The sequence below is a fragment of the Xyrauchen texanus genome, chromosome 11 (genome assembly GCF_025860055.1).
Source record: "Xyrauchen texanus isolate HMW12.3.18 chromosome 11, RBS_HiC_50CHRs, whole genome shotgun sequence".
Lineage (NCBI taxonomy): Eukaryota > Metazoa > Chordata > Actinopteri > Cypriniformes > Catostomidae > Xyrauchen > Xyrauchen texanus.
Genome location: NC_068286.1, coordinates 6867913 through 6884541, shown reverse-complemented (window position 1 = coordinate 6884541; position 16629 = coordinate 6867913). Strand labels below are relative to the sequence as shown.

The 16629-nt window shown below is 39.7% G+C and overlaps 2 protein-coding genes across 4 annotated transcripts; one reads left to right on the top strand and one right to left on the bottom strand.

Annotated features, from left to right (window-relative positions):
• Positions 1 to 3129: 3129 nt before the first annotated feature.
• LOC127651597 (peroxiredoxin-1-like) lies at positions 3130 to 11419 on the top strand. 2 transcript variants are annotated; one of them, XM_052137499.1, is made up of 6 exons: positions 3130 to 3224; positions 5923 to 6046; positions 6216 to 6369; positions 9996 to 10118; positions 10330 to 10460; positions 10977 to 11419. In XM_052137499.1, exons 2-6 carry the CDS (start codon positions 5944 to 5946, stop codon positions 11057 to 11059), a joined length of 594 nt encoding a protein of 197 aa, XP_051993459.1. In that variant the 5' UTR covers positions 3130 to 3224; positions 5923 to 5943; the 3' UTR covers positions 11060 to 11419. The 2 variants fall into 2 exon arrangements, with proteins under 2 accessions (XP_051993459.1, XP_051993460.1); XM_052137500.1 differs by having other exon boundaries at positions 3139 to 3224; positions 5926 to 6046.
• A 2774-nt stretch (positions 11420 to 14193) lies between these two features.
• On the bottom strand, positions 14194 to 16014 carry LOC127651588 (transcription factor JunB-like). 2 transcript variants are annotated; one of them, XM_052137488.1, is made up of 2 exons: positions 15893 to 16014; positions 14194 to 15658 (listed from the first exon to the last, which is right to left on the bottom strand). In XM_052137488.1, the coding sequence occupies exon 2, from the start codon at positions 15618 to 15620 to the stop codon at positions 14736 to 14738; it is 885 nt and encodes a 294-aa protein (XP_051993448.1). In that variant the 5' UTR covers positions 15621 to 15658; positions 15893 to 16014; the 3' UTR covers positions 14194 to 14735. The 2 variants fall into 2 exon arrangements, with proteins under 2 accessions (XP_051993448.1, XP_051993447.1); XM_052137487.1 differs by having other exon boundaries at positions 14196 to 16008.
• Positions 16015 to 16629: the final 615 nt, after the last annotated feature.

Here is a 16629-nt window from a genome sequence, read left to right as displayed (position 1 = left end):
TTCATTAAATAAAATAACTATCACTTTAAGGTGGTTTTAGGCACTCTGCTTAACTTCAGTTGCTTTTATAAAACAACAACATCTGATCAAATACTCTAATATTCAATAGCTCAATTCATTAATATTACTAATAATATCAATATTAGGGCTATCAATCGATTACATTTTTCAATCAAATTAATTACACGATGTGCTGATTAATTAATCAAATTAATTGCAATTAATCACATATCAATATTGACTGAGAAAGGCCCTCAACTATATAATAATTAAAGTAATTAAGCAATATTACACGAGCAAGAGCGCGATATGGCCCTACATCAGCACTGCTGTGACGAGGCCGAGTGCCGTAGCAAGATTACGAGTGTGATATTGAATATATATATATATACAAGAGTTCGATGAACAAGTAAATTAATAAAAAAATAGGAAAAACCGAGTACGGTCATGAAAAGCATTTGTGCATGGAAATACATACTTACTCGACAGATCAGAATCTGCCGTTGCTGGTTCAAACCAAAAGATGCGTCCAAGCCTCCATTAGTCATCCAAAAATGTCACTTCAGTAATAGTATCACAGCTTGTGCTGTTTCTAACAAGTTATTGGATAAACAAGGATGGATGTGTGTGTGTGTGTGAGAGAGAGAGAGTGCATGTGCGATCACCTGTTGCTACTCCCAAGCAGAGATGCTGTCAGCTTTCTGAAGATCAGCTTTAAAAATTGCGTCAAGACGGGGGTATTTCTCCCTATTTTGCAGTAGCTGGTGCGCAAGTGTCGATCACTATAGAAACCGCAATGCCCTCCGCCATTTTGAAAAGTAGTCCTTCTCCAATGTGGAAATCCCGGTAAGAGGGAAGTGCCTTGAGTTCTGTAATTAATCGGTCTCTTGTGTCTCTCAGCTGTGATGAGCCATAATGCTGAAGTTGTTAGTTTAAAGCAGTTTAAAGCTGTTTCCTAGCTTTAGTAATGTAGTAGCGATCACAGAGTGTTGTATGTAAACACTGACTGACCTGGATTCACTTCACGTCACTTAACTGGCTCATATTACACACAAAAATGATCTTTTGCCACCACCTGCTGGCTAACATATATAATGTATAAAAAAAAGACAAAAAGTAGCTCTTAACAGATATGCACTGCTCTTACAATTTAGTTTAGAACAGCACAAACACAAGTGGACACACACACAGTGAAGCGTGGGGGTGTGGCTGCTGTCAGACCATCAGTGCTCATGGAACGTCTCTCGTCCAATCAGATTCAAGGACTGTGACAAACTGTTGTATATTTATAAATAATACATAATTCAGATAGCTCAAATTCATTACATCCTATACACATATTGTGGCAACACACAAGCATTTAAACAATACAAAAAGTGGCATTAAAAGTCATAATATTGTTTATTTTTCATGTAATTGAACATAAACCATTTATTGGTCTAATTCCCTTAGCAATGTTTTAATAGTTGGTCTATGAACTTGTGTGTCAATGGACGCTTTCAGAGCATTGCACTTTGGTCGTCACATCTCACTTTTCAGCATCTCTAGTCATAAGCGCTGTGTTTTTAGGATGCTGTGTCAGGTTAAACGTAGTTTGAAACTTTGAAAAATGTGTCCCGAAACCTTGCATCGTGCTGTGCTCAGTCTAGCGTTCTTTGAGTGCAAAAGCGTGTCTGTTGAAGGCTGTTCTGCCTGTTGCTCTCATTGGTTTGATAAAGGCATGTTGCCCGTACAGCTGGAGTTGCGCTGACTGCCCCCTACTGCCACAGATTCTCCAAAATATAAAGGTGGTACATCAAGATGGTAGGAACATTCCTTATTACAGAATTTACGTAATGTTCAGGGGCACGATTAATTGCTTGATTTTCCAATGCATCGTGATCTTCGTTTGAACGATCTCGACATCGAGTCGTGAATTCCAAGATTGATCTTTCACTCAAATGGCTTCCTCCTTTAGAATAATTACAACCAACCAGCCACTTTCATATTCTTCAGGTCATCCTTTCTGGACACAGGGCAGAAGCATATTCCATACACATGGGTCTCAATCCAAACACTCATTTTAAAAATGACCTACTTACCCAGGACTGGCCCCCTACCAGCCTCATCGATGCCCAGACAGCAGTCCTCTGTCTTGCACACGACTTGAATGGGTTTTTCACAATTCCTGACATTTAATTGTAGAAAACATTCCCTGTCTTAGGTCAGTTAGTATCACAACTTCATTTTAAGAATGTAAAATGTCAGAATAATAGTAGAGAGAATAATTTCAGCTTTTATTTCTTTCATCACATTCCCAGTGGGTCAGAAGTTTACATACACTTTGTTAGTATTTGGGAGCATTGCCTTTACATTGTTTAACTTGGGTCAGACATTTTGCATAGCCTCCACAAGCTTGCTGGAATTTTGGCCGATTCCTCCAGACAGAAATGGTGTAACTGAGTCAGGTTTGTAGGCCTCGAACACGCTTTTTCAGTTCAGATTGAGGTCAGGGGTTTGTGATGGCCACTCCAACGCATTGACTTTGTTGTCCTTAAGCCATTTTGCCACAAATTTGGAGGTATGCTTGGGGTCATTGTCCATTTGGAAGACCCATTTGCAGCCAAGCTTTAACTTCATGGCTGATGTCTTGAGATGTTGCTTCAATATATCCACATTATTTGTCCCCATGTGCACTTGCAAACTGTTGTCTGGCTTTTTTATGGCAGTTTTGGAGCAGTGGCTTCTTCCTTGCTGAGCAGTCGATATAGGACTCGTTTTAGTGTGGATATAGATACTTGTCCAGCTGTTCCCTCCAGCATCTTCACAAGGTCCGCTTGAGTTTGAAAAGGCTACAGAATCAGATGGAAACTAAATACACAATCTTTTAACTTTTCTCCCACTCCTGTGTACAGTTCCTTTTGATGGATTAAATTATTTATAGAACATTATTTATTCATATGATGAAAAGGTCAACACAATATAATCGATTTAATTATCTTACATAATTGCTAAAATAATGAATTAATAGAATAATGGGGGAAAAGTAGTATAGCTATTGTTATAATCGTTATTGTTTTAATAATTTTAAAACGGTATTATTTGTATTTATTTTGTATTTTGGTATACCTCTGTGAACTTTGTACCTCCCCCTCTCATGACTTTTGCTGCACGTCGCGCGGATTGATCTTCCTGTGCTCGTGCATTTGGCTTCACCGTTTACGCCTCTTCAACACACAGAACCGGTAAGTTTGTATTTACACTTATAAGGAGGTACTGTACCATTATGCATATGCCAAAATGCCTGTAAAATAGTTTTGCTGATTTAAAACGAACAAAAGACCGTGCGCGTGGAAAACGCCGGGCGCTGCTTAGTGGTTCTGGCCGTTTGCAGGGCAGTATTTCAACAACACGTAATGTCCTCGTGCATTTAACTTGATTACTTAAGTCTGAATAAACTAAAGCTTCTTCTTATGGGGTTTACACAATATCAGTTTTATGTAATATCACCCCACCGTGCATTTGCACGTTACTTGGTTTAGCTCGTGTGGCTAAGCGGCTAAATAACTCCACATACAATGCGAATATTTACGATTCATGCATGCATTCCAGTTCTTCTCGTATTTCCAGCGTTTCGGAATCATTAGTGCACCTGTCGCTTGCAAGTGTAGCCAGAATTGCGTATATTAGTCAAGTCATGTTTATTTGTATAGCGCCTTTCACAACACACATCGTTTCAAAGCAGCTTTACAGAAGATAAAACTGTAATGTATATAATGTCTATGAGTCATCATTGTGTAGTTTGATAAAATACGATTGTGAATTGTGGTTAAAAATAAGTAATTGAATACTAATTGTTTTTATAACACCAGTGAGCAGCTGAAGGTGACTGTGGCAAAGAACAAAAAACTCCATAAGATGTTGATTAATGGAGAAAAATTGTAAGTGTTAAGGGTCAGTGTTTAAACAAAGATTTTGTAATGAACTGTAAGATTAATGATTAATGTCTTTGAAGTTCATCCTGGATTATCTGAAGAAGTTCACATAGATGTGTTGCCCTTTGTTAGTTGACTGATGAAGGGTTTTGTTGGCAATTAATTGATAGTCTATATATTCTATTATAAGAGTGTAGTCCATCATTAGACCGAGGTGATGCAGGCAGAGATCAGTGAAGTGCTGCGCAGTTCAATTGGACAGTAATTTCGGTGAGGTTCAGTGGGGTCCATCCTAAGTCCAAGGTTATATTAGTGTATAAGCACGCTTGTTTTTTTAACCAGGTCAAAGTCTCAGAGGGTCATTGACCCATTTATGTATTTGGTGTGGCCTTCACACAATCAGTTTTTGCAGAGATATTGTTACTGTGCGCTATCGCAGCTCACAGGGCCAATCATAGTGTGTGGAGTCGACCTCAGTCAAGTGCCTGCACAAATGCTTATAAAGTCCCTGAACATCATATTTTGTATGTGCATTTGGATAGTTAACACAAAATACTTTCAGGAAGTTCACATGTCAAGTTCACATTTTATTTTCACAACACGCATTGTTTCAAAGCAGCTTTATGGAATATATATGGCATATCAGGGTTTTTCCTGCATAGAGAATTACTAGGCAGCCGCCACCATCAAACTTCATGCCGCCTCCGGCTGTCTACAAAACTCTGGTGGGTGTCAGAGACCCAATCTGAGCGGGAGTCGGACCGGGAGAGATACGCCGGCTGATGCGCACTCTTAACATGGAGACGCTCGTCTCTCACCCCCGCTGTCTGCAGCTCACAACATGTTGCATCATTGATCAGATCATCATGATAAGATCAATCTTATGGGAAAAATAACACTACAATGACAACAACAATTAAATGCATGTGTGTGTGTGTGTGTATATATATATATATATATATATATATATATATATATATATATATTACACATTAGGTTTTGGATAGACTAGATTGACACATGCTTATCAATAATATTCTTATGGCTAAAAATGTCAACCGTTTTCATTGACTAAAACTGCATTAAAATGCCCAGACTTTGTAAACTAAAACTTGACTTAAAAAAAATAGGTTAAGGTTGACTAAATATGATAAAAACTAAAAAGGACATTTGACACATGACTAAGACAAAATAAAAAACAGCTGACAAAATGAACACTAGTATTCAGTTGCCAGGCCATTAGGATTGTATTAATGGAAAGCCAACGTTTACGTGTGACATCACTCTGCGTGGTTATGTGTGGATGCGGTGGGAAATAGGGTGAAGCCTCCACACACGCTACGTCTCCGTGGTAACACGCTCAACAAACCACGTGATAAGATGCGTGGATTGACACGGAGTCACACTGCCACCACGAGGACTTGGAGCGCATTGGGAATTGGGCATTCCAAATTAGAGAGAATAAGGGAGAAAAAGCAATAATAAAATATTACATAAAAAATCCTCCCATTTTCTCATACCGTAGGACCATTGAAGATAAACTGTTAAAGGCAAAAAGGTAGTAAAAATGTTTGCGACCAGCTACAGGTCCTAAAATATACTTTCATGTAACATTTAACCTACAATCTTAATTTTGATTGATAAAAAAAAGCCCACGGTGGACATGTTATTGTGTGTAAACGTACAGTTTATTTGAACTTGGACTTGACTTGGCTGAATGCCCGTGTGCAGACTCAACGGCTTCTTTGATTAAATTCTTGGAAGCCCATTGTTCAGAACAGCTGACTATCATGTGACCTGCAGTGTGCAATCTGCTGCAAGCCTTTTGCAGGCATTATACATGGATACCTTTCGGTGCAAAGCTAAAAAGCATCTTGTTTATTCTTTGTTAGATTACAGGATCAGATTTCCTGAGTGCAAGCTAAATCGTATAACCAATTACACAATTTAATTGACTGTTTTTTGTGCAATAATTATAATTAAATTTGATTAATTATTTCTGTGTCAGCAGTAGCAACCAGTCCTCAACATGTCTGCTGGAAACGCTAAGATCGGACAGCCTGCCCCTAAGTTCAAGGCCACAGCTGTGGTAAATGGACAGTTTGAAGACATTCAGCTCTCTGACTACAAAGGTAAGCATCTAATATTGTGTTTGTAGTTTGGGGTAAAAATGGGCTTTAAAGGTCATTTAAACTACTTTTAGGAACACTGGTTGTCTGTTTGTAGTCCAACTCTTTCCATTTTTATGCTTGTAGTCAGCCATAACCTGCTTTAAGTTTTTCTCTCTCATTGATCTTCTAGGGAAGTATGTCGTTTTGTTCTTCTATCCACTTGACTTCACCTTCGTGTGTCCTACTGAGATCATCGCGTTCAGTGAACGGGCCGCAGAGTTCCGTAAAATCGGCTGTGAGGTCATCGCTGCCTCCACAGACTCTCATTTCAGCCATCTGGCATGGTGAGGATCCCTATTGGCTGTTTCTCATATCTTCCTTAGTAGGGCTAACTATATGTACATATTATGCAACAGTATGAATGGGTCAACTGGTAGAGGTTCTGCTCTACGATTTGTACCGATTGTGTCCATCGAGTTCCAAGTAAAACGTGAAAGTAATCAAATGAGATTATATATATTTCAGTAGTCATTAGGCACACACGATATCAGGTGCCAAATTACATATGTCATCCTGAATCAATATGAACATTAGATTATAGTAAGATATTAGAGATTAGAGCCTGTGCGTTGGATTTGTCCAATAATTTTAACATGGTTGTGAATGTTAACGTATTTCCCAGTGGGACTTCTGTGGCTTCACGTAGTTAGTGGTTATGTAACGTGGTCTTTTACCCTGGCTGTCTGTGATAATGCTGTTGAAGAGGCACTGATAAAGGAAGGCTGCAGCAGTTTATTGGTTCTAGAAACTTCCACTCTTGTTGTAGTCGTACTGGCTACATAATTAGAGGAAGCTTTTTTCTTTGCATTAACCGTTAAGAGAAACTGAGCTAAGACTTTTGAGCTAAATGTTTTGTAAAATGTCTTGAACTATGCAGCTTTGGTATAACTTTAAAGGTGCACACAGTAAATTTTTCCTCATTAAGAGTTTTTCTCTTAAAGAAATGTTGACCGCTCACATGAGATGAGGACTCCAGTCATATCAGTAATCTTATAAAAGCTGTTTATACAACATGGAGAGGGTCTCCTCATGGTGGCAGCCATGTTAGAATCACATGACCAGCTGAATACTACTCGCTCAGAAACCGCTCTGTTATTGGACACTCATGGATTAAATTAATAATGGCTCACGGTGAATTGTTTCACCAATGTATGAATGATGCTGCATCCACACCTCTATATGTCCGTGTAAAGCCCAAAGTAAACTTTGGTCAGTTGTGGATGCGTCTGCGTGTAGGGCTGGGATGCGCGTCATTTCGTCAGACCCAAAACAAAGATGGCGGCGCCGGAGAGTAGTAGCAAAACGAGTGGCTCCTCAGACTATCAGAAGTGCAAGGCGGCACGCACTCGTTCCTCTAAAGTTTGGGAATTCTTTAATTTAAAAGGAAACAATTCCGTGATATGTCATCTTTGCAAAATGGAGATGGCCTTCCATTCTAGCACCACGGCAATGCACCAGCACCTGAAGAGGAGCCACCCGGCGCGCGCACACACACACATACAGTATTCTTAAGGCGAAAGGAAAGTGTCAGAGTGTTTGTTATTTGCATATGAATGAAGATGCTTTTTTTTTCAGTAAGCTAGGCCTATGTTCAACATAAATGTTGAATTCTGAATGTTTATTTTCATTATTTATTTTTTGTTGGAAAATAACTTTCTGTATTAGCTTAAAGCCCCCAAGTTTACAATAGTTACTGTATTCTTTCAATAGCTCTAAGAAAGGGTGGCTGGGTGACCTTTTTTTTTTTTATTGAATGCTAGACATCAGAATGCATTATTTTGCTCTTGTACACTTTTACTTGAATTTTATTTTTGAATTTTGAGTTTAAGAAAAAGGTGAGTGGCAGAGTGTATTACTATATGTTGTTGTTATTTTTATGTGAAAGAAAAATTACAAGATGCACTTTTTTTCAGTAAGCTAGGCCTATGTGTTTTCAAGGCTTCAAGGTTTTATTGAATGCTACCTCTGACTAAGAATGCATTACTTTGCACTTGTATAGTCTTTTATTTTGGAATTTTAAGAGCAATAAACATATGTTGCAATGTTAAGGAATTCTTTTTTTTTTCCCATTCAGATATGTAAATCAACATGTATAAATTGCTATTAGTCAATTAATGGGAAGATAATCTAATCGAAATCGAATCTGACTGAAAAAATTAATCGTTAGATTAATCGATGCATCGGAAAAAATAATCGCTAGATTAATCGTTTAAAAAAATAATCGTTTATCCCAGCCCTAGTCTGCGTATGGAATGCGTCATGCTAATTTTGTCATTAGCAGAGTTCTCGAGCACTAAACTTATACAGCCCTATTTTTCTAACCATGCATCCTCTGAACGTGCAGTATGGACTTATTTGCACTAATTCAAATCAAATCAAGGTAGCAACACACAGTTGACCTATTGCTTACACAAAGATGTGTTAGAAGATGATGCAATCGCTGCTAAACAAGGCAAAGGTGGAAACGACAACAGTGGATGTGCATGTAAACGAGGTTGGAGATATCTGCATTTGTATATCTCGAGTCTGAAGGACCATAAAGACATCTTTTGGTGTCTAAACCACTGAGGAGAAATAGTCTAGTATCTCATAGCATGCATGCGCCAACAGCCTGTGGATGCGTGCGCAGTCAAATGAAGCATATTTTGAAAAGTGAGCATTTGACTATACGCAGACGGCTAGCATTCGCATAAGAGTCAAGTATACTTTAGACTTAAGTCCATGATAAAAAATTACAGAGGACACTTTTAAATGATAAATTGAGACTGTGACCAGAGAGCTTACATATAACCAGTTATGAGTGACAGAGTTTAAACAATCTGGATGGATATCAGTATCAGTTTGGAGCATTTCTGATTCTAAATTCTGATTGGATGAGCCACATTACTCCATGTATAATGTAAAGCAGTCTTGCCCACTGATAGCTGCTTGGATATACCATGGTATTAGAGGCAAACCAAAATATTTACTGATCAACACATTTCTACTGCCACACAATATGTACCTTCATAAACTCATCTCTATATCGGTCAACATTACATGTTATGTAACAGAAAGCATTTGTTTCCTGTAGCTATTGTTAAAAATGTTAATCATTGTTAAAGTGCTCTGCAGCAACCACCCACTTCCATCGAGTCGGTTTCCTTTACACTGTCATACTACATATGGACCCCATTTACTCCTGGTATCAAGATGTGTCTCGGGTGACTGATCACATGTGGTCAAGTGAGACACATCTCGGTTTACACCTGGTTGTTTAAATGTGTCTCCTGTGACCAGTTGGGCTCAGATTTGGAAGGGAGTGATTCTGTTTCATGACAACATACATCAAACACAATGTGTTACTGCCTGATATTAAAGCGCAACAAAGTCAGAAAAGACAAAGAAAGTGCAAAAAAATGGTGCACTATTTCTCCCATATGCACAACCGCAAGCTCAAATGCAATATTTCAAGCAGAATTGTCCGTTATTTTAGTGGACTACCTGTATTAACCTGAACTGCAGATGTTCGTCCATGTTGATTTCAGACACACTGAATAAGATTTGTGAAGTTCTGGTCCTTGTGTGTATATATAATATATATATATATATGCTTTTTAAAATTTTCAGATCGGATCATAATTTTCTTTTAAAGCCAAGTTTAAACTCTTGTTTTTGCTCAGCTGTTGATTGACTGGTGAGGGGTGTCACTTCGCTGTTGATGCGAGACATTCGACATGGATTATTGTTTACACCTCAAATGTGATGTGGTTACATGTGTTTTGGACCGCATCCGTATGTGGTTTTGTTTTTGAGCACAAAACGCTTTTGACCCCGTTTAGTGCTGACCACATGTAATCGGATCACCAAAAATGCATCTTAATACCAGGTGTTAACGGGGTCATCTTTACGCTTTGCTTGCTCCTGATAGGATCAACACCCCCAGGAAACAGGGTGGACTGGGCTCAATGAACATCCCATTGGTGGCTGACCTGACTCGGACCATCTCCCGTGACTACGGCATTTTGAAAGAGGATGAGGGTATTGCCTACAGGTCTGTGATGTCATTGTAACGTTTGTTGCTGATTCAGTTAAACTACCACCATTTATCACCTCTACATTTCCGTGCACGATAACAGCAGGTGATAGTGATCAAGTGTACTTGATAAAGTTCACGTGTACTGCAAAGTGGGCATAGTACTGTAAAGATACATTTTATTGCCATGCAAACTAGATTCTCTCTTTCTCTTGTCTTGTTCCCACAGAGGTCTGTTTGTGATTGATGATAAAGGCATCTTGAGGCAGATCACCATCAATGACCTGCCCGTGGGTCGCTCTGTCGATGAGACACTGAGGCTGGTGCAGGCCTTCCAGCACACTGACAAATATGGAGAAGGTGAGTGAGCAGGGCCGTACTTGGTACAAACTGATCATTTTGCTGTCTTTCAGTCAGTGTGGGGGCATCAGAAGTTTCTGGTGGGGACTCTAGCGAAATCTAGAGGGGCAATGCCCCTCTTAGTCCCCCCTCAGAGCTGCTGCTGCTCTTTTTAAACCCCCTCAAACATGCTGTAATGCCCAGAGATGCTGTTCTGTGACACTAAATGGCCCTAATTAAAAAGAGCTCTGTAAATGGAGTCAAAAGCATGACACTCAAACCACTTGTGGAGGTCAAATAAATGTATGACCAATAGTGTGGTAAACTTTTTGTGCTTTATCAACATGAAGTAACACGCTAAGTTAGTGATGTACATTAACAGAGACTTGAGTCGTTACAGAGGGTAACTTGTTTATAGTTATTACAATTTAGGATTTTGTATCTTCCTGTATGCAGAAATGTTTGCATAAATTGATATCACAATTTTCACTCTCCCTCTCAGAAGTTCAAAATAACACATCTGTCTGTTCTGTGTAGTTTGTCCTGCTGGATGGAAACCAGGAAGTGACACTATTGTTCCTGATGTGCAGAAGAGCAAGGAGTTCTTCTCCAAGCAGTAACAGTGGTGCTGTATTTGCCCAGATTTGACTCCCACTCAGTGGAGTGCCAGAGCACTTGCCTTTAGCCTGAGAGTACTAGCAAAGCTGTCTTAGCCAACGTAACAAACCTTTAGCAGTTTAAATGCACTTGTTAGATTTCTGACCCTGTGTAACATTTCCTTTCTGTCTGAATTTGCTGTTCCAGTCAGCAACCCCCATGCTCTGAAATTTCTGTTGGTTTTAAATGCTTATGAGATAAATTGGTATTATTTAGGACACGGTGCAAAATGTAAGTCAGTCTGATTTTATGTGAGCTGTTAAACATTCTGGTTATTTTCAGTATGTTTCAGTATGTCAAATAAACAGGACGTTATTGCATTACGTTTGAATCGTCTTATTTTACCAGTAGATCTTGTAATATTACAAAAAGTGTGTGATTGTTGCCCCCTAGCGGCACCAAACGCAGTTGCAGAAATTGCACACTTCAATTTGTTTCGTATAGAACGGTTTTCACATCTGATCAGTAGATGGCAGTAATTCATTGAATTTTGTTGAAACTTTTTTTTATTTTGGTGAAACGTTCAAAGGTCGGGAGTAAATGTCATGTCGAAATTTTATTGTCTTTATGATTCTTTTTCTTTCTAAAATACATTTTATTTCGAATACCAGCATGCACACAGACAATTGTCATATTGTTCTAATTGATCATTGATAATGTTGCAGTGAATCCAAGTCAATGTGGAGTTTTGCTGCTTTTCATTTTCTAAATGATGCTGCATAATGCATTACAACTAGGGTAGGTTGTTTCAATGGAATCCCTTGTATACAACATCAATACTTGATGTCTTTTATGCAATCATTGATTTTAAAATGACTAATATTTGGAGTAGATGCAGGAATGTATTTATTGTGTTTGAATCTGAGACCCAAGATCAGGAACATGAAGAGTTATTTATTTGACAAAACACATTACAATTATGCCTAGTCTCCCTATTAATAGATCTGACGGGTGATGACTACATTTTGTATGACGTCCTAGCAAACACAACGTTTCTCTTATGTTAGTGTATGGTTGCCATTTTAGTATTTTTTTGGGAACCAATTCGTAATGTTCTTGAAATGCTTTTTAGGTTTTTAATATATATATAATTGTTTTTTTCTCACATATTAGAATAATAGTAAAGTCATCAAAACTATGGAATAACATAAATGTAACTATGGGAATTATGTTGTGACTAAACAAAATCCAAAATAAATCAAATCTGTGGTATATTTTAGCATCTTCAAAGTAGTCCCCCTTTGCCTAGAATTTGCAGACATGTACCCTTGACATTTTCTCAACCAACTTCTTGAGGTATCACCCTGGGGTGCTTTTTGAACCATATTGAAGGAGTTCCCATCTATGCTGGGCCCTTTTTTGGCTTCTTTTCTTTAATATGCGGTCCAAGTCATCAATTTCAAAAACTTGTGAGGCATCTATTTCTCAAACTAGAGACTCTGATGTACTTATCCTCTTGTTTAGTTGCACATCTGGTCTTCCACATCTCTTTCTGTCCTTGTTAGAGACAGTTGTGCTTTATCTTTGAAGACTGTAGTGACACCTTTGTATGACATCTTCAGTTTTTTGGCAATTTCAAGCATTATACAGCCTTCATCCCTCAAAACAATGATTGACTGATGAGTTTCTAGAGAAAGCTGATTATTTTTTGTGTTTGTTTTACGTAATATTGACCTTAAGACATGCCAGTCTATTGCACACTGTGGCACCTCAAAAACAAACACAATGTTCAGCTTCGTTTAATGAACCAAATATCTCTCAGCTGTGTTTGATATAATGGCAAGTGATTTTCTAGTACAAAAATTAGCAATTTAGCATGATTACTCAAGGCAGGGATGGATTATGATTGGCAAAGTCCCCCCTCCAAAAGTTAATTTTGTTTTCATTGTTGATGAGTTTGAGCGGAGGGGGGGGATCGCCAACCTTAAAGCCTAGGGTCCCTGGGCAGTCAAAGGCCCCTGGGCATTGGCCCAGTCGGTAATCCATCCCTGACTCCAGGATAAAGTTTTGGAGTGATGGCTGCTGTCTAGATCTGATCAAAAATGAAATTATTTTTTTTCTTCAAATAGTGATGGTGCTGTTTTTTTACACCAATGTCCTGACTATACTTTGTGATCAGTTGAATGCCACTTTGGTGAATAAAAGTACTAATTTCCTTCCAAAACAGCAACATACTTTATTCCAAACTGTTGGCCGCCAGTATATGTGTGTGTGTGTGTGTGTGTGTGTGTGTGTGTGTGTGTGTGTGTGTGTGTGTGTGTATACATATATATATAAAATCCCAGGATATCAGCAGTTACAGAAATGCTCAAACCAGCCCAATATCAGATCAGGCCGTTTCAAAACCCTTATTTTATGTGAGTCTGTGTTTATTACATTGGACAGTTCAACAAAACTTGTAAATTTTCCGCAAATCATTAGAAAGAGTCCCTAGATTTCCCTATGGGAACTTCTCTTAATTGTTTTGTTTGTCTCTTATTTACTCCGATCTATTTTTGTGCTGAGCGACAGCTAAATTTTTTTTGCAAACTACCCGGAAAATGCCCGCGTTCATGTTTTTATCTCGAGTTTTCTTTTCGCTGAAACTGTTTTGGGAACTCAACTGGTTTCTGCGCGCGGGGAAAATCCCCAGTTTCTAAATTTTCACTCATTCACACGCGCCTCATTCATTCGAACTTCAGACTTCAAAGCGCGCGAACTTCCTGACCGGTAGCGTGGGCGGGGGTTCCCGCAAGCGTACTCTGTGACGTATGTGCCCAAAACAGCCCATATATGGTCTTTGCGTCAGCCTGAAAAAGAACCAACGTGGGCACGTCTTCAACGTCAAACGGCTCCTTGATTTTAAAGTTGTGTTAGCTAGCGAAGTTCTGTAAACACTTACCAAATTAAAGGTGCTGCACCTCTGGTAGCGCATATACGTCACCCATACGTCTATGGAACGTGTGTGTTTACATCTAAAGATATTTATATTTATATTTGTAGGGTGTTTGTAATGTCAACAAGACATTTAGTAGATGTCTTTGAGACGTATATGATTAAGGATGTTTATAAATCTGATGTTTAAAAAGTTTAGCCAATTTTAATTAGAACATAGACACTTAGACATCTTGGAGACGTACATGAAAAGCGATGAACAGTTCTAGACATTAACGTAGGTTGTAAAAAATAATAATAATTAAAATCGCTTACAGCACCGTTAAAATGTACTTTTCAGTCTTTGCATACAATGAACAACCCAAACAGTGATGTTCTTTTCAACACTTTTACTTAAATATAAAAAATATAAACAAAAGCAACAAACAGAAAATACATTTAAAAAAGTCTTGATCAACCTGACTCACAATGCAAATAACTTACAGGAATGTTCTCATTGGATAGCACTTCAAAACAACAAGTTACGAAATGTTCATTTAATGGCATTTCCCGCGTTCATAATGGTCCACATAAGCTTTTAAAAGCGCTTTTAGTTGAAAGTACGTTATTAGATTTAAACGCCAAATGCACTAGTTTTCTACAAGAAAACACATTAGAAATATACAAGTTTCGTACTCAGTGCCGTTATATCATTTGTAATAAAAACATCACAAACATCATGATCTGCTCTTCCAGTGTTTCCCCTTTATCAGTGTCCATGTCATTTTAAAACGACTTGATCTTCGGCGTCAGCATGAGCTGGCACCCGCTGCTCACATGGGTCATGACCTTCTGCTTGAGCTGGGCCACTTGCTCCCTCAGCAGGGAAGCGGTGCTGGACAGTCCGGCGTTATCCGTCTTAAGGATTTTCACTTTGTCCTCCAGCCGGGAGATGCGCTCCAACTTCCGCCGCCGGCACTTGGTGGCCGCCACACGGTTCCTGAGACGCTTGCGCTCCGCTTTGACGCGCTCCTGGTCCTCCATGTCGATGGGAGACATTGGTGGAGACCCGTCGCTGCTCTGCAGGTCAGGAACGGTCTGTGGCTCCTCTTTGAGCGTAACAAGTCGCTGTGGATGCAGCCCTGCGTTGGGCAGCGAGTGCTGGAAATGGTGGGGATGCGTCGAGGCTTGGTGGTGGTGATGGTACTGTTGGTGGTGGTGGTGAGGCAGATAGCTGATGGTGGCTGTCGGGTAGTTAGTTGCAGGTGTGAGGTTAGTGTTGGGATTGCAGCTGTTTAGGGTGGTGTACACCGGGCTCTGCGGCTGCATGGTGGAGCCAAAGACGGAGGAAGCCGCCGAGCAGGACGACAAGCCGCCGGCTCCGATGGACACGTTCGGCGGGGGCATGTGGTTCATTTGGTGGAGCTCGTCCAGCGCTTTCACGAAGCCGTCTGCGAAACCCTCCTGCTCCTCTGTGATGCTCCGGGCGTACAGATACTGTCCCGGCGTGGGAGATGTGATGATACCGTTACCGTTCTGGATAATGAGTCTTTCCAGTTCCGGAGAGGCGAGTTTCAGCGAGCCCACGTCTCCGTTCGCAGCCGCGTAGAAGTCGCTTTCGGAGCGGAGAGACTTGAGGTTCCGGTAGGGTTCGGCGAAGCTCACGCTCATGTTCTGCTTGAGAAGCTTGTAGTCGTGCAGGGCAGCGTCTGGGTGACCATAAGAGAGAAACGAGTCGTCATGATAAAACGGTTGCTCCATTTTTGTGGACATGTGCATGTATAGACAAGCCTACCAGAGGCTGTGGATAGCAATTACGCTGGGTGTTTGAGTTGACTGTACACCTTTAATGTCCGTTAATCTCGAAAGATCCGTAATATAAGGCTACATGAAGCAAAAAAGATGTCAAAGAGAAAGAAACTTCCAAAAAAAGTTTACTGTACCAAGTCGACAGATGTTTTCCTTCCAAAAAGTGCGTTCTCTCGGTTCCTGGGAAATTATTTACAAACACAAGAAACACTGGTTGAAGTTGTTCACAGCGTCTTCCGTCTCTCGGAGCGTTTAGATATCTGCGTGTAGTGAGGCTGGAGTTTACTTTATACTTAAGAGTTTCGGGGGCGTGGCTAAGAGAACTAAGAACGCTGATTGGACAAGACTTCGTTCTACACCTCGAGCTGTCAGATGGGCGAAGACGTTGTTGCCAGGAACCGCTGAGATTGAAAACAAGGCTGGAGGCGAGAGTGCAAAAAGTGACCGCAACAGTTACACGGGCACTTTTTAGATTTTCTAAAGCAAAAGAAGCCATGTGTGGTCAAGGGACTTGAGAGAAACACGAAAACAGCTCGAAAAGGATGTTTATGCGCTAAATCTGGCGACTTAAGTAAAAGATGAAACTGTGCAATTGTTACCTCAAATAATTATTTCTTTTTTTTTTAATAATTATTAGCTGGTTTTGATGTTGTGGTTTATCGTTGTCTGGCACCAACAATAAGGGTCATGAGCTTCAGTTAATGTTCACATCAACCATCAGAATGGGGAAAAATGTGATTTCAGTGATTTGTACAGTGACATGATTGTTGGTGCCAGATGGGCTGATTTGAGAGTCTCTAGAGTTTACTCTGAATGGTGCCAATACAAAAAACATCCAGTGAGTGGCAGTTCTGTGGATGGAAATGTCTTG

Coding starts and splice junctions, on each gene's coding strand:
- LOC127651597 (XM_052137499.1), top strand. CDS start 5,944: ATGTCTGCTGGAAACGCTAAGATCGGACAGCCTGCCCCTAAGTTCAAG. Junction 6,370..9,995: donor CATTTCAGCCATCTGGCATG/GTGAGGATCCCT, acceptor TGCTCCTGATAG/GATCAACACCCCCAGGAAAC. Junction 10,461..10,976: donor CACTGACAAATATGGAGAAG/GTGAGTGAGCAG, acceptor TGTTCTGTGTAG/TTTGTCCTGCTGGATGGAAA.
- LOC127651588 (XM_052137487.1), bottom strand. CDS start 15,728: ATGCACATGTCCACAAAAATGGAGCAACCGTTTTATCATGACGACTCG.